Source organism: Hermetia illucens, chromosome 6, assembly GCF_905115235.1.
Source record: "Hermetia illucens chromosome 6, iHerIll2.2.curated.20191125, whole genome shotgun sequence".
NCBI classification, from domain to species: Eukaryota; Metazoa; Arthropoda; class Insecta; order Diptera; family Stratiomyidae; genus Hermetia; species Hermetia illucens.
In genome coordinates, this window is record NC_051854.1 from 47,308,920 (window position 1) to 47,330,212 (window position 21,293).

Genomic DNA, 21,293 nt, shown 5'->3' on the forward strand with positions numbered 1-21,293 from the left:
GACCAAATGGAGAGCAACTTACTCTCACGTTTTTTGGTCAACGGATCCCTCAAGTGGATGTGGACTTAGGATCCCTCACTTATCCTAAACAATAATTTAGCTTTAGCCTAGCTTAGGCTCAAACTATTGGCGGTTTCACTTGGGTATAATTCGCTCCCTTGGCGTGTTTTTCCGAATATATAAAGGAGCGTTTTCCATCTGTTGCCACTTACGGTTACGCTGCTCCCAGGGCAGAGGTGAGGCAGCGTCTGACGACTTGCCTCTGTCCTGGACGAAACCGTTTGTCCCTATATTTTTTTCAATCTATTTTGTTTTTTACGTAGTATTCTGTCTATTTACTCCCTACTATATCCATTTTTCACCGCTGTCCTTTATGTAGTTTATTTCCTTTATGAAGCACTCATCTGTCAATGGTGTCACTAGAAGTCTATGTACCACACTGTGGTAAGCCGCCATTTTCTGCCCATATGTGTGTTTTGAGGTCCTAGGTATGGTACGCTGTCTGTGAGTTGTCTTTCTGAATATATCGAACTCGAGTTTATTGTTGTTTCTTATTATTGATAGGTCCAGAAACCCTATTCGTTGGTCATCTTCCTTTTCCATTGTGAAAGTTATGTTGCGATGTATGTTGTTTATTGGTTCCAGAGTTTTCTCGACATCTTCGTTTGGGTTTATCACCGATATGTCGTCTACGTAAAGCGCTCAGAATTTTGGCATGATACCCCCTTTTCAATTTCTTCTTCTATGCTTTTTATGAAGATTTCGCTTATTAAGGGAGATAACGAATTCCCCATTGCAGTTTCTGAAGTGGTGTTGTGAAATTGGTCTCTATAGATGAAGTAGTTCTCATTCATGCAGAAAGCTGCATCGATGCGTAGATTTTCGTATTTTCCTCTAGTTAAATTACACACATCGTTCCGTTAGCCAATCTCGAATTTTCAAATGTCTTCTTTAGTTGGTGTGCTTAGATATAAGGCTTTTACATCGAATGATACCAGACGGTCGCTTTCCTCCAGGTTTTTGTGTGGAGCAAGTTTCTCCACTAGCTCCATAATAATCTTCTTCTTTTTCTTGTGCCTTTGTGCCGCTCACAAGCGGGGTCGGCTCGTAGTGATCGGTTTTGCCATTTGGCTCTATTGAATGTCTGATCTGGGTGCCATTTGGAGGCTTTTAAATTCCCATCTATCGTATCAAGCCACCGTTGTTTCGACCTGCCTTTGGATCGTTTACCATTGACTTCTATGTTCAGACCAAACTTGGCAAGTGAAGTCTCGTTAGCGCGAATTGCGTTACCATACCATCGAAGACGCCTCACAATTTTTCCACGATCGGTGCAACCCCATAACGATCGCGGATGTCTTCATTTCGGATGTGATCAAAACTTGTCACGGCACTAGTCCAACGCAACATCTTCGTCTCCATTATCGCAAGCCGCCGTTCATTGTCTTTTATATTCGGCCAACACTCAGAACCATGGTTAATTCCATCATGTATAATTAATTATTGTTCAGCTGTTAGTTTTGGGTGTTCAAGTATCGGGTTAGTTATTTTTTCATCATAATTTGGAAATTTGTCGAATTTAGGGGGTCTCTTGATATTTTTGGGATGAACCTTATTAAGTTTATTTTTTACAAATTTAGGTTCGTGTTTTAATCTTGCAGCCTTATAGTTTTTAATAAAGCCAGTCGTTCTGGCTTCTTGATACTCTTCCCGTTTCACGTTAGCTTTACTTATCCAGTTTTCTTTTGCTTTCTTCAAATTATCTCGTATTTTCTTATAATCAACTTTATCGGCTATGGAAAGACTCGGCGAGTGCCGCTTCTTCTCCAATCGACTCGGTTTCCGGGCACGGCCACGCGATGTAGCGAGTTCAGTGGCCACCCGCTGTGGAGAGGCCTAGTGATGGCATCTGTTTTGCGGTAGCTACACTTCCGCACAGGAAATTAAAATTCAGGCTGTCACGCCACATCACTCCGCTTCCAGCTCAAACCTAGGGTTTTAGCGACGGAATCCGGAATGTGGCTCCATTCAAATGTTAAAGCGTACACGCTGTTGGTTAGGAGTTGTGCTGATGCTGAATGGTTTTAGTCTAGTAAGGAGACCGTTTTTGGGTGGCTTCCGATATCGAGCTGGAAAAAATCCTTTCCCTGCTGGAGTACACGATATGGGCCCTCATAAGGCATCTGTCCTGACCAGGACATGCGTACATTTATCGACCTCTTTAGGTGCACTAGCTATCGCGGATGCGTGACGGGTGAGTGGTGGGTAAGTTTTCTCTCAGCAGACGCAGCAATCCTGAGTCTACGAATCTTCTGTCAAAGACCGGGTCGCTCGGGAGCCTCAGGCTTTTTACGTACACCGGCTCCACGGGCCTGGCAGCAAACTCTTCCCGGCTGGCTGTTGGGAGGCGAAGTAGAACGAGAGGCAAGACTTGCGTCCAGGATGGATCGCCGCGGGCCATGATAGCGGATTTTAGCGTCCGGTGCCAGCGTTCTAGCATCCCATTCGATTATCGGTGGTATGCAGTGATTCTATGGCGTTTGAATCTCAGGAGCTTGCCTAACTTCGAGAAAAGGGCAAACTCAAACTGCATTCTCTGATCAGTGATGATCACTGCCGGGACTCAAAAGCGCGGGATCCACTCTCGACACGCTGTAATGTCAGCCACCGCGGGAACCTGTCGATAATTGTAAGGCAATACTTGAAGCCGTGCGAATCTCACAACGGGCCTATGAGGCCGAGATGGATTGCGTGGAACCGCTTGGTCATTCGAGGGAATGAGCCCACTTCTTTTCTCGGAGCCAGGCTAGGCTACATTTTTTTTATATAATTCATTTTGATTGTTTACATTTAGCGAACTTCCCTTTTTTTTAATTAATTCAATCTCCAAAAACTTGCTCTTTAAAATCAATTCAATTTCTATTTAAAATTACTGCAGCATAATCAACTTCTTAAGATGTGTGAGCTCTGCGTTCGCTCGCGGCTATGGAAAGACTAGGCGCGTTCCGCTTCTTCTCCAATCGACTCGGTTTCCAGGCATGGCCACGCAGTCTAGCGAATTTAAGGGCCACCCGCTGTGGAGAGTCCTAGTGGTGGCATCTGTTGTGCGGTAGTTGCATTTCCGCACAGAAAATTAAAATTGAGGCTGTCGTGCCACACCAACTTGCCCCACACCTCGGGTTAGTTGGCACTGTTAGAGATCTTCGGGAAAATATGTTTTTGGTGTACAGAACACGTTTTTCAAATAATGACGCCTACAGGTTTACTTGACCAGACCACGTTCGAATCTGAGATGGAAATTGCCATCATAAGTGAACCGTATAGAAACCGTCATGGTGGCATATGGGTCACAGATTGGACCGGTGGAGCGGCGATAGGGCTTGCAGTCAGCAGACCATACAATGTACTGCAAGTCAGGCAGCCAGTGGCTTTGTGTGGGCAAAAATAAGTGGTGTATACGTATACAGCTCCTACGCCTCACCAAATCTGACATTGTCTGAATTCAAGCAAATGTTTGATAATCTTGTTCTCGTTGCAAGGGGATGAAGTCCAAAGTTGAGTGCTGGTGATTTCCACGCTTGGGCCCTTGAGATCCGTAGCAGAGAATCAAATGTCAGGGGGCGCAGTTTGTTAGAAACTTTTGCATAGATGGACAAAGTTTTGGCTAAGGAAGGTGCTGTAAATACTTTTCAGAAAGGGGGGTCAGGTTCGGTTATAGACCTGACCTTTGTCAGCCCTGCGCTGGTATGTCCTGGTGCGTCAGTGAACGCTACACCTACAAAGATCACCAGGCAATCTTCTTTGAGACATGTGTCCAGCCACAAGGCAAATACCCATCATGCCCGAAACCGAGAAAGATTTCAGACTGGTCTGTAAAAGCTTTGGAGGAGCAGACCTTCATAGAGGTGTGTTAGATCAACCTGATAAAGCAGGGTAGTACCAGCAAATATTGCGTAGTAGTAACCCTGGATGTGAAAAATGCATCCAATTCGGCCAATCGGAATCTAATACGGAAATCCCTAACGAAGGCTGGTATTCCCGCCTCTCTTGTTGCTATTGTCGATAGTTATTTAACTTAAAGGAGTCTCTGGTATGACACCAATGATCGACCCCAGGAGTACGTTGTTTCCGCGGGTGTCCCGCAGGGCTCTGTATTGGGCCCACTACTGTGGAATATCATGTACAATGATGTAGTTAACCTTCCTCTTGCGAGGGAAGCCACAGTGGTGGGTTACGCTGACGACAGAGCGCTGGTTGTTGTCGCAAAGCATCTCGAAGTTGCTGAGTTATACTCAAGCGAGGCAATCAGTGCTGTTAGAAGTTGGCTAGAAGGCTCTGATCTGACACTTGCGGAGGAAAAAACGGAAGCAGTCCTCATCACTGAGCGTCGGAAGAGAAATTACGCCTGTATTAGAATTGGGAATCATATCATCACTTCCAAGTCGACCATTAAATATTTGGGGGTGGTGATAGACAGGAAGTTCAGCTATAGGCAACACGTGCAGTATGTTTCCGACAAATTATCCACTGCTAGTATGGCTCTGGCAAGGATGATTCCGAACATGGGAGGTCCAGGGTATACCTCTAGGCTGCTTATATCCAGGGTGGTGATCTCAATCTTGCTCTATGTGACCCCAGTTTGGAGGGAGACGTTGTGGATGTCAGTTAACACTAACAAACCGAGCGCAGTCTACAGGAGGACAGCCCTGAGGGTATGCTCCGCCTTCAGGACTGCCTCAGTTGATGCACCATTCATCATCTCTGGAATGATCCCAATCGACACCCTGGCAGATAAGATGGCGAACATATACAGTGCGAAGCCAATCTCTCCTTCGTCGCAGACGAAGAAGGCTGAGAGGGAGAGATCCATAAATAGATGGCAAGAGCGGTGGGAACGCTCGGGAAAGGAGAAATCTAGAGGAGACTCTAGGAGAGGTTCTGGTAGCAGAAAACCTGCCGAAAATGATAGCAGAACAGGAGAATCGAGAGATTGGAATCTGGCATGCAAAATAGTATCACTGGAGCGAGTGAAATGGGCATTTAACTCGTTCCATAGATACAAGTCTGCAGGTCCGGATGGCATCATCCCTGCGCTAGTAATAGAAGGAATGGATGCCCTGGGTCTACACATTCGGAACATATATCATGCATGCCTAGTACATGCTTATATTCCAATTAAATGGCGGGATGTGAAGGTGTGGTTCATTTCCAAACCAGGAAACCCCATCTACACAGACGCAAAAAGCTTTCGACCGATCAGCCTAACGTCCTTTCTGCTAAAAGGACTAGAACGACTAGTAGATCGGTTCATAAGGGATACACACATTTCTAATTGGCCACTTCACCATAGGCAACACGCCAACCAGAAAGGCAAATCCACGGAGACAGCACTCCATTAACTTACGGCAAAAATTGATAAGGCGATGTCCGAAAAAGAATATCCCTTAGGCGCATTCATAGACATTGAAGGTGCTTTCAATTATGCCCATTCGCGGCAATTTGTGATGCGGCATGGAATCGAACCGCTGCTAATCAGCTGGATACTTCACATGCTAGAGTGGAGGAAAATCCACTTATCAGTCGGCCCGAAGTCTATTGAAGCAGAATGTCTCAGGGGCTGCCCACAGGGAAGGGTTCTCTCTCCACTGTTATGACTCTTGGTATGGCTCCTGGAGGACAAAAAAGTCTTCGCACAAGCATTTGCGGACGACCTAGCCGTAATAATTACCGGCAAGTTTGCGGACACAGTGTGTGACCGCTTGAATGCAACTCTGCATGTAATCCACAGCTGGTGCCTCCGCAATGGACTCACGGTGAATGCTAGGAAGACTCGACTAGTTATGTTCACTAGGAACGTCAGGTGAGGCAGCTATACGCTACCCACCTTAGCAGGGGCGGAAATCCAGCTGGCACAAACCGTCAAGTACTTAGGAGTACATTTCGACTCCAACTTAACGTGGAAGCATCATATCCAGGAACAATATTAGAAATCCTGCAGATTGCTCTGGTGCTGTAGGAATGCGATAGGTAAGATCTGGGGACTTTCAGCCAAACGGATACACTGGATGTATCCATCCATAATAAAACCCATTTTGATGTATGCATGCATCGTCTGGTGGCCAAGACTGAACTTTGCTAACAGCAGGAAGCTGCTAACGCAGATTCAGAGACTTGGTTGCCTGAGTATTACTGGAGCAATGAGTACTACGCCGACTGCGGCACTTGAAGCTATCCTAAATTTACCCACCATTCACTTGGAGGTGAAACGGAAAGCGGCCAACGACACATATAGGCTCGATATCATTGGGGCGTGGAAAGGCGGCCAATCAAACGGTTATGCGTCTATCTGGAAATTCCTTGAAAAACATCCAGTAGCCCTGATGCCGACCGATCATATGATTTCCAGATTCGCCTTTGAAAAGACATACACTGTCGTAATCACCGAAAGAGAAGAATGGTCGACAAGTGGCCATGAGTCTTCTCAGATTACAGACCTAATAATCTTCACTGACGGATCAGTCATGGAGGATGGATCGGGCGCAGGGGTGTTCTCGGAGAATTCGATTATAGAATTGGCCCGACCCTCGGGAAAAATGAGGACCATATTCCAGGCAGAGATATATGCCATTTCATTGGCAGCAGAAGAATGCCTGCGACAAAAATGGAGGGGTCGCACCATTCGAATCTGTTCCGACAGTCGGACGGCGTTATCAGCACTAAATGGCAACGACATATCAAGCCAGTTGGTGTGGAGTTGTCATCAGGTGCTGCTGAAACTTGGCCGACTGAACGAAACATTCCTGATGTGGGTGCCGGGGCACTCTAACATCGCCGGTAATGAGGAGGCTGACAGACTGGCTCACCGAGGGTCTGGATCCACAATGGTGGGGCTAAAACCAACTCTTGGAATCCGACCATCTACTGTGAAGTCTACTCTGAAGGGTGAATTTGCAAGGATTTACGCAATCAAGTGTGTGAAAGAGCCTAGGGCCACTAGAGCGGCATTTTTGTTGTCTGTTAAGAAGTGGGACATGAAAACCCTAGTAGGGCTTTTGACAGGACGCTGCCCCCTAAACTACCATATGGAAAAGATTGAGGTAGTGGTTTCGGTTATGTGCAGCCAATGTGAGGAGGAGGAGGAGACGGCCCTGCACTTTTTATGCAGCTGCCCGGCATCCTCAGATCTCAGACGAAGACACCTTAGCAAGGTTTTCTTCAATGAAGAATCTGCACACACAGAATCTGCCTCTGGAGAATGTTCTAAGATTCGCTAAAGCCTGCGAACACCGTAGGCGGGAAGCCATTGAATAGGCAACTTACGGGGATAGTACAATGGGCCTAACAATGACCTGAGTGCTCGGAGTTGCGGCTCCCCCTAGTTAACTAAACTAAACTAAATCCAAAACAAACTGGGGAAGGCAGAGGAAAGGAGAAAAGCGCGGTCACGTACGTCGCGTATAGAAGAATGGTGACTAAGGTGGAGTGAGCTGGCTCCACCCCTTGGGGGTGATTCCGCGGGGCAGGGAGAGACTCACACACTAATGTGTCCGGAGCAGTGTCTTTTGAATATTTCCACTTCCTCAAAAAAAAAGTATTGTACCTAAATCACTCACGCCTTCACTTGATGTCCTGGGATTCTCGCACAGTCTGGTTCAAACCATGCAGAAATAGACGATTCTGCATATGTGCTCGATGTTGTGGGGAGTTCTCAACGGATTCTACCATTGACCTACCACCGGGCACCACCACCCCTTTATAATTTAAGTAGGTAGAATCGTTCTAGCCTAAATACTTGACACTTAGTGCTAGTATTATCGGCATCTACCGAAATTATAACAATCCATATTGGATGAGGGTCTTGAAGTGTGTTAGAGCACTTCATTCAAGACGGTAGTGGTACACTGTAGAAGGCAATGTAGTCAGCATTGGGCTGGCCCGAGGTTATTACCCTGATTTGACTTAGGTACTCATTCGCAGCTGAGTCGACTGGTATCCGACATCCAGTTATGGTCACAAATCCCTCTGCCATCAGTGAGATTTGAAGCGCAACTCTCCGCTACGACAGCCCAGCGCTCTAACTATTTGAGCTATCCGGACACTGGTTTCTGAAAAAAACTTTGGTCAACGCCGGAAATTCTCTTTAAATTTGTTTGTTTTATTGAAATTTGCGTTTACTTTAAATTAGCCTGCTCAGTTTGATAAACTTAAAAACGTATAATTGCAAATATATCTATTTTCAGAAAACCAACGCGAAGAAAAAATAAAATGACTCCATCCAATATTGAAGAGAGAGCCCCGAATCCACGGGAGACAGCCAACTTCATATCGAAATTATTTTTTTGGTAGCTACTATTGCACGAATAAAAGTTATTCATCAATTCAAGATACACTTTTAGGTACGTTATTCCTGTATTTTCCAAGACGCAAAAGGAAAACTCTTCAGTAGATACTCTCTACAAACCACTGAAGGAACATAAATCCGGTAATACCCTTCAACTCTTACAATAGCTGGTAACTTAACTGGTTTCTAAATCGTCTACCACTTTTGCCCTTACAGAGCTTTTGGGGAAGAAACTTCATAGCGCGTGGCAAAAAGAAGTCCACCGAGAATTGAATACAGGCCATCATCCAAAACTTTACCGTGCTATTCTGCGCGTTTTCGGAGGATTAATAGTTGCTTTGGGGTTTGCTTTATTCTGCTTAGACTTTTTTCTCAAGTAAGTGATTCTCAAGCACAAACCTAGTCTAATCCTAATAAATGTCTTCATCTCTCTTCACAGAATAACACAACCTATATTCCTAGGATTGCTGGTGTCACGCTATTCAGACTCCGATCGTTCATCCACATATTATTATGCAGGAGCCGTGGTACTCTGTAGCGTCCTTAATGTGTTGTTTTCCCATTCAAATATGCTAAACCAATTCCATTGTGGCATGAAAATTCGCGTGGCCCTTGTCAGCATAATCTACAGGAAAGCGTTGCGGTTGAGTAGGACATCTTTGCAAAGTACTACCTCTGGCAAGATTTTAAACCTTCTAACAAACGATGTTGGAAAAATCGATAATGCCATGTTGGGCCTACATCAGATTTGGTTAGGGCCATTGGAGACCATTGTGGTCATAGTTCTTGTATATCAACAAGTATATGAATGCATGTAACTTTTACGTATCCTAGTATCTGCAATATATTTTTCTAGATAGGCCTTTCAGCTCTCAGCGGCATCCTGATCCTGGGATTGCTGTCTCCTGCTCAATACTACATGGGTCGAAAAATGACGGAGCTACGTGGTCTTACCGCTAAACTATCGGACGTTAGGATTCGACTCATGAATGAAATCATTCAAGGAGTGCAAGTGATTAAGATGTACGCCTGGGAGAGGCCGTTTGAAGACCTTGTGAAAAACGCCCGTAAGGAGGAAGTTGGAATGATTCAGCGAAGCAATTATATTCGGGGAACCAATTTGTCTTGCATGATGTTTGTATCCAGAATCGCCATTTTTACCAGTCTCGTGGTTTATGCTTTGCTAGGGCAGGTGGTAACGGCGGAGAAGGCATTCGTTATTACCGCCTACTACAATATATTACGGCAAGTGATGACCGTCCAGTTTCCACGAGGTAAGTGTCAACGAAAAGATAAAATCTTAGCTAGAGCTTAAGCTTCATGGATTCCGTCCACTAGATTAAACAGTGCAATAAGTGCTTCCTCCTAGCTGCAACATTAGGTCTCCAGAAATCTCTTCATCGGGACCTGTTTTGTGTTAACTACATTTTCCTCGCATTTTTGCTGCCTCATCCCATTTTGTGATCTGTCTTGTTTAAGCAGTAGACATATCACCATCATCAACAGCGTAACAAGCGGTATCTGGTCTAGACCTGCCTTAGTAAGGAAGTGCAGACATCCCGGTTTTGTGCCGCCATCCACCAAATTGACATCCCTAAAAGCTGTCTGACGTCCTGGTGTACGCCACATTTTCTTTTATTATTATTCTGTTATCGGGCTGCCAGGGAAGCATTCCAGACGTAACCTTCGCGTCGGAATCACTGGTGTCGTTGGTGGATGGGTGGCGAGTCCTGGAAGACTTCCCGGCAAGTGATCACCAATACATTGCTTTCGAAATTATGGACACAAGCTCCCGGTGTGCGCCACCTCGGCGATCTTTCTGTGCATGGAACGTCGCGAAAGTGAACACCGGGAGGTTTGTCGAAACTCTGGAAACAGGTGGGGCCACGGTAGAGGGTACTCTTGGGGGTGGTGGCGCCGCAGCTGACACTGTCGTAAATTCAGTTATGAACCTGATAACGACGGTTTGCGGAGCCTCCATGCCCAGGAAGACATCCAGGCGCGGCAAACCTTCCATGTATTGGTGGACAGTGGAAATCGCAGAGCTCCGGAAGGAGTGTCACAGGCTCCGCCGCTTAAAACAACGTCTAGGCGACCGGGAGGAGGCATGTACCATAATGACGGATTACAAATCAGCCAAAAGGAGACTCTGCAGCGCAATAAACAGGAGCAAAGCTCGCTGCTGGCAAGATCTGGTAGACGAGGTGAATGGGGATCCGTGGGGACTCGGTTACAAACTCGTAAGCCGAAAAATCGGAACTCTGCGGAAACCTTGTTCACTTAAGGCCGAGCAGATGGACTGCATTGAAAGGGCACTCTTCCCTGCGCACCCCGTATGGGATGATGACGTCGGCGAGGAGAGCGCAGAGGACTGTCCACTTTCCTCTATAAAAGAGTTGGAACAGGCAGTCCTCTCTTTGAAAAACAAGAAGGCACCAGGACCCGATAGTATTCCAGCAGGGGTATACAAACTGGTATTCCAACACTGGCCAGACCTACTGCTCGGCGCATTTAACGCTTGCCTGAAAGAGGGCATTTTCCCTGCTCGTTGGAAGGTTGCGAGGCTTGCGCTGATCCATAAAGGGAAAGGCGACCCCGAATTGCCGTCTTCATACCGCCAACTATGTATGCTTGACACTGTTGGAAAAGTGCTCGAAAAGCTCATCAGAAGTAGACTCGCTGAAGCGATATGCGCTACCGGAGATTTATCTCCCCGGCAGGTTGGTTTTAGAGCAGGGAGATCCATAATTGATGCTGTCATGCAAGTCGGGGACGCCGTTCGACGAGCAGAGGCACATAGCCGCCGAACTCGACGGGTGGGATGGGTGGTTGTGAGGAATCGGTGGAGCTGTTCCTCGTTCTGGTTCGACCATGCATTGAACCAGGACGGGTGTCTAGCGTTGAGGTCTCCACCGATAATTAAGAACCATTGTTTTCCTGGATGGTGGGATTGAGAAGCGTAGAGGGACTTGATGCGGAGGGAGTCGAGGGGATTGGTTAGGGCAGTAAACGGTGGTGACGAAGAACGAGGTTAATTGGGATCCGAAGGAGATCAGGGTAGCTTCAATTGATTTGGAGTTGTTGGGAGGTGGGTGTATTTGCGTGGCAAAAAATTTTTCGGAGGTGAAGCCGGCCGTTCCACCGCTGGTGTTGCGGCCCTGAGAGTTGGCCAGTCCGGAAGAGGTTGAAACTGGGAAAGAAAGGTTTCTATCTGTAGTTCAACCTACTTTCATAGAGAACTATATGGAGTTTATGGTCGCGAAGAAATAGCTGAACACGAACGGTCCAGAGTATCGAGGTAGGACTGCAAAAGAGCACAATCCAACGGACACGAAACACAGGCAAATAATTTATGGTCGTCTGCGTAAAGCAAACACGGGCAGGTGAGGATGTAGGCGAGGTCATTGATAAGAAACAGGAAGAATAGAGCCTTGGGGAGCACCAGACCAAGGAGAGAAGGAACGAAATGAGTAACCACCACCTTCAGGAACGTTATGAGAGATAGGAGGAACGCCAGGAGATGATTGAAGGAGGGAAGTTGAGTAGAGAGAGTTTGGAGAGGAGAATATTATGGTCAACGGTATCAAAAGCTTTGGAGAAATCAGTGTAAATAGCATGTACCTTCGGTCGTAGATTAAAACATTTAGCAACGAAATTAGTTAGCAGAGAAGGTTTTAGGATTGTTGTGGGGAGTTGACAGTGGAGTCAGCAAAACTGATAGAAGAGTGGGTGGAATTACAATAGCGAATGTGGGACCAAAAAGGTTTCAAGTTACCGCGAGCAAGGCGGCTTAGACGCTCAACAAGTACCTTTTATGCGCTTTTTTAATCATCGAATTCACAGTGGAGCGCATAGCCTTAAAGTGAACATGGTTGGCGTCATTCTTAGAAGCCCGAAACTTCTTCCGCGGTGCATGTTTCAAGCGAATGTTATTAACGATCTTGGTTTTGAACTAAGTTGGGTACGATCAGGAGAAGAAAGGACATAACAGGAAAGGAGATCGGACAGGATATTGTAAAAGGTGCTAAGAGCTTGATCACATGTTGAGTTGCTTAATATGTGAACCCAGTTGATAGACGCTAAAGCTGAGTTGAGACCGCCAAAATTGGCTTCGCGGAAGTTGAACTTAGTCAATTTATGCGCAGTTTTGGAGTTTGAACCGGGGAACTCCGCTTCAAATTCAAGTGAGGGGTAGTGAGCGTCAGCTTTGACATACAGGGATATGCATGGAAATAAAGAAAGGTGGCGGTCGAGGAGGTTGGAAAGAAAGAGATCGAAAGTGCGGCCCAAGAAGTTTTTCGTGGTATTGAGATTCAGGTCAGAGCAAGTGTTCATAAAGGAGGAAAGTAGAAGGAAAGAATGGGAGAGGTTGTTGGAAGGCTAGGATGATTAGGCTAGTGGAGCATGGGGAGGTTAAGATCTCCGGAAGGGAATCTGACAGTAAGGAGTTCTGACAAATTGTTAAACAATCCTTCGTACAGTTGAGAAGGGCAAGCACAGGGAACTTATATACAAGATACAATGAAAGGAAGGAATTTGGGCGAGGAGACGCGAAAAACAAGACAGTCAAAAGGAAAGCCAGAGGAGGAGAAGGGTATTTTTTATTGCAATTAGGACTTCACCGCCGGTGGACTTACGAGATTCCCGCTCCCTGTCACAACGGAAAATGGAGTACGCTTCGGAGAGCTCGAAATTTAATATGGCATCGTCCAGCCAGCTTTCGGAGATGTAGACGGCATGGTGTTGCTGAGCTAGGGCGGATAAATTGAAGGTCCCCAGCCAGTATCCACTATCATTGGGAACCATATGAAGCCGAGTTGCTCAGCTGCTGGGCGGTGGACGAATCGTGCCTAGTTGTATCATCATTTCGAACTGCTTGCACTCAGAAATGAAGTGATCGGGTGCTGGATCTGGGTGCGAAACTTCAAGGTTTGCTCGCAACGGGTAATCCAGGAGCCGTTTCGATATGATGTTTCGTTAGACCACTGAAGCACGGTCGTCAAGGCGAATAATCTCGGGGAATTTGACTAACTGCTGGCGATAAGCCAATTCATTCAAAGTAATCAGCTTTTCGCTTGGAACGTTGCTTACGGAGATAAGTCCACGAAATGTACAATTCGTCTCTCCATCGATTAGCTGGCTGTTCTCCAGGTCCATCAATAAGCTGTAATGTGCAAGGAAATCTGCCCGGATGATTGGCCTCGTAACGTCAGTTACTACGAGGCGCCAAACGAAGTAGCGACAAAGTCCGAGGTCGAGGCAAGCCATGCCATACATGTGTGTCACAGAGCCATTTGCTACCGCGAGTTCGTATATGGACTTTTTATATGCTTGAGGAATATTCGTACGTAAAATAACGCATATGTCGACGCCTGTACCGAGATAAGGAAATCGCTTCGACTCTTTATCGGTAACGAATAGGTAACGGGGCGAATTGCCCGGTTCGGACGCCGTACTTATTTCTGGGCCCTCACGTTCGCAGAACTGCTTCTTTGGCTTCACTACCCGCGAGACCACGTAGTCGACGCAAGAATTGAGCTGGCTAGTGGTCGCAGATCCCTTCTTTCTCGAGAAATTGCCGAGTGTTGGCTTCTTGTGATGAGCGAAGGCCCTTAATAAGCTCTTCCTTAAGCTTCATGAATGGCCGGTCTGCTGGCGTTGACATAACTTCCTTCATTTTACACTCGCACCTCGGCTCCAACACTCCAAGCACATGTTCAAATTTCATAGTTTCAATTGGTGTTCGGGCGCTTGTCTACAGCCGTCTCCTTTCACCATAATTATCAACGGCGCCACAACCGGTATCCGGTTTAGGCCTGGCTTAATAAGGAACTCCAGACATCCCGGTTTTGCGCCGAGGTTCACCAATTCGATATCCCTAAAAGCTGCCTGGCGTCTTGACCTACGCGATTGCTTTTCTACCATAGATATTGCCCTTATAGACTTTTCGGGCTGGATCATCCTCATCTATACGGATTAAGTGATCCGCCCACCGTAACCTAATGAGCCGGATTTTATCCACAACCTAACGGTCATGGCATGGCTCATAGATTTCGTCGTTATGTAGGTTCCATCCTCATGTAGGGGGCTAAAAATTCTTCGAAGGATTCTTCACTCGAACTCGGCGAAGAATTCGCAATTTTTCTTGCTAAGAATCCAAGTTTCCGAGGACTGACTGGCAAGATCATTGTCTTGTACAATAAGAGCTTTGACCCTATTGTGAGACGTTTCAAGCGGAATAGTTTTTGCAAGCTGAAATAGGTTCTATTGGTTGCCAACAATCGTGCGCGGATTTCATCACCGTAGCTGTTATCGACCCTGGATAGGAGAGATTATCAACGGTCTCAAAGTTGTAGTCTCCTATCTTCATTGTTTTCGTTTGACCAGCGCGATTCAATGTTGTTCCTCCTTTTGGTTTTGACGCTGACGTTGCCACCATATACTTCGCCTTCATTAATGTGCAGCCCATCACGCATCAGCGCCGATCACCGCCTGCTCGATCTGAATGAAGGCAGTTTGTACGTCTCAGGTGGTTCTTCCCATGATGTTGATATCGTCAGCATAGGCCAGTAGTTGGGTAGACTTAAAGAGGATCATACCTCTTGCATTTACCTCAGGATTACGGATCTCTTTCTCGAAGGCCAGGTTGAAGAGGACGCATGATAGGGCATCCCCTTGTCGTAGACCGTTGTTGATGTCGAATGGTCTTGAGAGTGATCCTGCTGCTTTTATCTAGCCTCGCACATTGGTCAGCCTAGTCAGTCTTCTCAATTTCGTTGGGATACCGAATTCTCTCATGGCCGTGTACACTTTTACCCTGGCTAGGCTGTCATAGGCGGCTTTAAAGTCAATGAAAAGATGGTGCAACTGATGTCCATATTCCAACAGTTTTCCCATCAAAGACCATACTTCACAGAGAAAATCTTATTTGTTGCTGATTCGCCTGGAGTGAAGCCTCTTTGATATGGGCCAACGATGTTTTCGGGGTATGGTGCTATCCGGCCTAACAAGATAGCGGAGAATATCTTATAGATGGTACTTAGGAACGTGATACCTCTATAATTGCTGCACTGCGTGATATCTTCCTTTTTATGTATGAGACAGATAATGCCTCTTTGCCAGTCGTCAGGCATTGATTCGCTGTCTCACACCTTGAGCATTAGTTGCTGAACCACTTGGTGTAGTTGGTCGCCTCCATATTTAACCAATTCGACTGTAATTTCATCGGTCTCTGGCGGCTTATGGTTTTTAAGCCGATGAATTGCACGGACTGTTTCTTTTATACTTGATGGTGGCAGTATTTGTCCGTCGTATTCAGTTGGCGGGACCTCCAACTCGCCGATGTTTTGGTTGTTCAGTAGTTCATCAAAGGATTCAACCCGTCGCTCTAATATGTTCATTCTGATGGAAATCAGATTTCCCTCTTTGTCTCGGCAGGGTGAGCATCGAGGTGTGTAAGGCTTCATCCTGCTGACTTGTTGGTAAAACTTGCGCGCTTGGTGCGGTTGCTCCCTGTACTTTTCTAGTTCACAGACTTGTTGGTTCTCCCAGGCTTCCTTTTTCCGTCTGTGAAGTCGCTTCTTCGCTCGACGTCAGCCCTACCCAACCCCCAATTTGGAGGACGAGTTGGTACAATTTGTCTCGTTTTTAGGCGGGGGAGACTCGCCTTCATCCTTCTCCGTCTGCAGCTTTTCGTTAAGAAAGAAATCCCGGCGGTCACCATGTGGAGGTGAAGATAGGGTTTGGTAGTAGAGCTGTTGGTGTTGGTTCAGTAGGTGTTTCCCAGGTTTTATGTTCCATCATGGGTACCAATCCACGTTTTGCTCTGGGACCTATACTACCCTTTGACCACCTTCCTCTCTCCTCTCTCCTTTCGCTGTAGTAGAAGTCGTTCTCGTCGTTCGTTGTTCTGTTTCAGCGTACGCTGATTCAGAAATTACGGATTACAATGATTTTCCCACATATGCTAATCAATCATGAAAATTCCAGGTATCGAACAACTGGGTGAGACTGCTGCATCCTTGAAGCGTATCCAAGACTATATGCTGCTTGATGAGAGGAAGCCCAATTCAAAAACGAATCTCAACAATAAAGAGACTCGTGATCCTACTGAAGTTACTCCGTTACTTTCAAGGAATATCCGAGAATCCGATTTGAAACCAATGTTAGCATTAAGTAGAGTCACAGCGAAATGGACTAAGGAAGATAGTAAGCCCACTCTAGATGGGATCACTTTAACCATAAGACCTGGTGAACAGGTAGCGCTTATTGGAAAAGTCGGATCGGGAAAGTCGAGGTAAGAAGGTCTAGGGCATATTTTTATTTGTTTAATGACTAATCTCTGCTCATCCATTTTTAGTATTCTTCAAGCCATTCTCGGAGAGCTGCCTATTACTTCCGGCCGTATCGAGACTAATAATGCCACCATCTCATATGCTTCACAAGAGCCATGGCTCTTCAATGGAACTATTCAGGAAAATATCCTATTTGGGAGGTGTATGGATTTGGAAAGGTACAATGAGGTGGTCACGGCATGTGCTCTACAAGATGATTTCAATCTGCTAAGAAACGGTGACCAAACTTTGGTAGGCGATCGAGGTCAATCGCTCTCCGGGGGACAAAAAGCTCGTATAGGGCTAGCTCGGGCAGTATACCGTGAAGCGAATATTTATCTTCTTGATGATCCTTTAAGTGCTGTTGACTTACAAGTAGGACGTCACCTAATCAATAATTGCATCAACAAACTTCTACGGGAACAAATCGTCCTTCTGGTCACACATCAACTCCAGTTCCTTAGTGGAATCGACAGAATAGTTGCCGTAGATGATGGGAAAATAAATTTCATAGGCGAGTTCGCAGAATTGGAGGAACTTCATCCGGAGTTCAAGGAATTGAATAAAAGACCCGTTCAAGGAGACGAACTGGCCAATAGCAAATCAGTGGTGGATGGAAATGAGAAGAAGATGGACAAGCAACAGAATGGACACATTTCGAACAATCCTAATGTTCAGAGACAAAATGCAGAGTCCCAAAAACAGGGAGGTATTGGAGCCCAGCTCTATATGAAATACATTCGACTTGGAGGTGGTTTCATGCTTTTTATCATTACTATGGTATTTTGTATAACCACTCAATCCTTTGCATCTGGCAGTGACTATTTCTTAGCCTTCTGGTATGTTTGCGTGGAACACACCCCTCGCTTGAGCTAAACTAATTGCTTCATTCCAGGGTTAACCGCAACATCAATGTTACTGCTGGAATCTCTACCGAAACTGACAATTCTGCTCTAGTGAATAATGAGACCATCATAGAAGTACCCCCGACCCAGATGGAAACTGTCGATAAACTACCAATTTATATTTTTACGGTCCTGACCGCAGGGACAATATTGGTCACGTTATCCAGAACTTACCTCCTATTCAAAATGGCCATGAAGGCTTCCATAGGTCTTCATAACGCTATGTACCAAGGGATCATCCGGGCTGCGATGTATTTCTTCCGAACGAATCCAGTCGGCCGGATCATGAATCGATTCTCAAAGGACATGGGTCTGGTGGATGAAATGCTCCCAACTGTAATGATTGAGGTCATCCAAATTGCAATGGCGCTGATTGGAGTGATTGTAATTGTGGCCATGGTGAATCAGTGGTCCTTGCTTTTGACTGCGGGTATGGCTGTGATGTTTTTTTATTTAAGGCGTATCTATTTGAATACATCGAGGGATCTCAAGAGAATGGATGGAATAAGTAAGCATATAGATTTGTTAGCATTATTTGAATGGGCTCTTGATTTGAAGCCATATTTTTTCCTATCGTTCAGCTCGCTCCCCAATTTATTCACATACCATTGAGACGTTAAATGGCCTCTCGACAATCCATGCATTTTCGGCTGAGGAAAATCTGATCCAGATATTTGATTCTCACCAGGATACGCACAGCTCCGTGTTTTATACTCTGCTTTCAATACGCCAAGCTTTTGGATTCTTCCTGGACTTAGTTTGTATTATTTACATAATTTTTGTAACTTTTGTTGTCTTAGATAGTAAAACGGCTGGAGAAGTTGGCTTGGCTATTACGCAAGCCATCGGGATAACTGGAATGCTTCAATGGGGTGTCAAGCAATCGGCTGAGATGGAAAACTTAATGACTTGTGTCGAGCGAATCGATGAATATGGGAATATTAAAAAAGAAGAAAGTGAGGAGGAGAAGGATCCACCCACGACGTGGCCGCAGGAAGGATCCATCGAGTTTGAAAACATATCGCTCTGGTATTCTCCTGATAAAGCTGATGACGCTATCTTAAGGAATATATACCTGCGAATTCTCCCTAAAGAAAAAGTTGGAATTGTCGGACGAACCGGGGCTGGGAAATCATCACTAGTGAATGCTATATTGCGATTGGCACATATTGAGGGTTCGATCAAGATAGATGGCCAGGACATAATGCAAGTGCCTCTCGAAACCTTGCGACGAAAAATCTCAATTATTCCACAAGAACCCATTCTATTTTCGGGATCCCTTCGGTATAACTTGGATCCATTCAGTGAATACTCCGACTATGCTATCTGGGAGACTCTGGAGCAAGTCAGCCTCAAAGAAACAGAAAAAATGACCAACGGTCTGGAAACAAAAATATCCGAGGGAGGACATAATTTAAGCTTCGGAGAAAGACAATTGATTTGCCTCGCTCGAGCTATTCTCCGTGAGAACAAGATACTTTTTATGGATGAAGCCACGGCTAATGTGGATAGACAAACTGATGCTTTTATCCAGCAAACAATTCGGGAAAAGTTTCAGGACTGCACCGTTCTTGTGATTGCACATCGTCTCCATACTGTGATGGATTTAGACAGACTTCTTGTGATAGATAATGGTCGTGTAGTTGAATTTGGTCCTCCGTATTCATTGTTGGCACGCGAAGGATCGATTGTCAATAAGATGGCGAAAGAGGCTGGTCAATCTACATATGACCATCTTTTGGATATTGCAAAAAAAGTTAGTAAATTGGAAATCCATCAAAGCAAAGTTGTCTCAATTACTTTCTTTCCAGACTGCCTAGTCGCCAATTCTTCTTTAAGGAATAGTACATGCCGTATAGGATAGAACTTCTGGGTTGCCTCGTGAAGGACGAATTTTATTTTTAATTACTTTTTAAGCTGAAGATTTTATTTATTTACGTGCTGTGTCTGTTTTTTGTATTATGAATTAAAAAGTCCCTGAATTGTTTCAGAAAATTTAAAATGCTATATTATTTCTTAAAGGAAGAAACCCGAACTCCTGGTACTTCCTTGCCGATGGTAGAGGGATTTATATTGTGATCGGACGCCGGATGACTCAGTTGCGTGGTAAGTTAATATTTGGCAATATTACGTCCTACTAAATGGGGAAATGACCGAAAAGTTGATGTAGATAGGTAGGTGTCAGCGGCCACTCTGAGGGGCCGAACTAACGCTATGGTGCGCCGTTTTGATGCCACGAACTCCTAACACCATGACTCTAGCTAGAGCTGGGTAATCGCAAAGGAAGTCCCTGAGGGTTTTCTCCCCTTCTCCGCAGCTTCGGTAATGTAAATTGTAGGGTATGCCCTATGAGCTAGTGCCCCGTGCAGACCGGCGTAATTTTGTATGCGATTGTATGGGTTTTGTTATAAGCGGGTCAAATCTTCCTTAACTTGGCACAGGTGATGTGTCTTCACCATCTGAGGTCAGCGGCTGCTAAGTAGTGCGAGTGCCCTTGACAGTAGCCAGCGAGACACCAACTGTGCTCGCCGAAGGACTGCCAAGAGCAAAGCCAGGCCTAGCCAATCCGTCAGCCCGCTTATTCCCCTCTATGTTCTTATGACCAGGAAGGAAAGCGGCCTTAAACGTGCCGCACAGACGCGTTTCTGCACTGCCCCACCAGCGTGGAGGATGTCGTCGCTGAGTATAACGCCTTTTTTTTTTGTTGAGGAGGTGGAAATCTTCAAAAAGACACTGGTCTGGACACACCAGCGTGTGGGATTTTTACCCACTAAAGCCACCCCCGACTCCCTCCCTGCCCCGCGGAACCACCATAAGGTATTACATCACGGGGCGGAGTCAGCTCACTCTAGCTTTGTCACCTTCCTTCTATACGCGGCGCACGTGACCGCGCTTTTCTCCTTTCCTCTGCCTTTCGCAATTTATCTCGAATAGATGCGATCATGGAGTTGACCGCATCCCAATTCTCTTGATGTGCTAGCATTTTCGGTACCAGATTTTCTGGTACCAGCACTTCTCCTAGAGTCTCTTCTAAATTCCTCCTTTCTTCCACAAATCTCGGACAGTGGAAGAATACATGCTCTGGGTCCTCTGGGACTCCATTGCAATTTGGACAATCGGGTGAGGTCTCCAATTTAAACCTGTGAAGGTATTGGAGATATCCTCCGTGTCCCGTGAGAAACTGGGTGGGATTATAATTAATCTCACCGTGTCGTCTCTCCAACCACTCCTTGATGGCAGGAATGAGCCTGTGCGTCCACCGGCCCTTTCCCGAGCGTTCCCACCGCTCTTGCCATCTATTTATGGATCTCTCCCTCTCAGCGTTCTTCGTCCGCGATGAGGAAGAGGTTGGCTTTGCATTGTATATATTCGCCATCTCATCTGCCAAGATGTCAATCGGCATCATTCCAGAGATGACGAATGCTGCATCATCTGAGACAGTCCTGAAGGCAGAGCATACACAGTTGATGTCCGCTTCTGAGCAGAGCTCCTTAAAGCATTTTGTTTTGCTTCGGTGGATGGCGAGCTTGAGGGTTTTACGGGCTGCCTTATAGGCGCACTCTTTCTGCCCCTGATCGACTCTACCTACCGCCCTCTGAGCCGCTCTTCTGGCTCGGTGGCAGGCTGATCGAAGACCGGTCAGTTCATCATTCCACCAGTAGTTTGGTCTTCTACTGGGGACTGAACACCTCCTAGGCATAGACGCGTCACATG

The 21,293-nt window shown here is 46.0% G+C and overlaps 1 protein-coding gene across 4 annotated transcripts in view; it reads left to right on the forward strand.

Moving 5' to 3' along the window:
- LOC119659545 (probable multidrug resistance-associated protein lethal(2)03659) overlaps positions 1 to 19,581 on the forward strand; it is a 43,394-nt gene extending 23,813 nt beyond the window's left edge. For all 4 annotated transcript variants that reach the window (XM_038067693.1, XM_038067691.1, XM_038067692.1 and 1 more), the window contains exons 2-11: positions 8,241 to 8,342; positions 8,397 to 8,482; positions 8,558 to 8,717; positions 8,781 to 9,141; positions 9,198 to 9,615; positions 16,331 to 16,637; positions 16,701 to 17,513; positions 17,570 to 18,087; positions 18,161 to 19,335; positions 19,391 to 19,581. In XM_038067693.1, coding sequence (XP_037923621.1) covers positions 8,266 to 8,342; positions 8,397 to 8,482; positions 8,558 to 8,717; positions 8,781 to 9,141; positions 9,198 to 9,615; positions 16,331 to 16,637; positions 16,701 to 17,513; positions 17,570 to 18,087; positions 18,161 to 19,335; positions 19,391 to 19,399 — 3,924 coding nt within the window. In that variant the 5' untranslated portion in view covers positions 8,241 to 8,265 and the 3' untranslated portion in view covers positions 19,400 to 19,581. The remainder of the gene's footprint in view (positions 1 to 8,240; positions 8,343 to 8,396; positions 8,483 to 8,557; positions 8,718 to 8,780; positions 9,142 to 9,197; positions 9,616 to 16,330; positions 16,638 to 16,700; positions 17,514 to 17,569; positions 18,088 to 18,160; positions 19,336 to 19,390) is intronic.
- Positions 19,582 to 21,293: the final 1,712 nt, after the last annotated feature.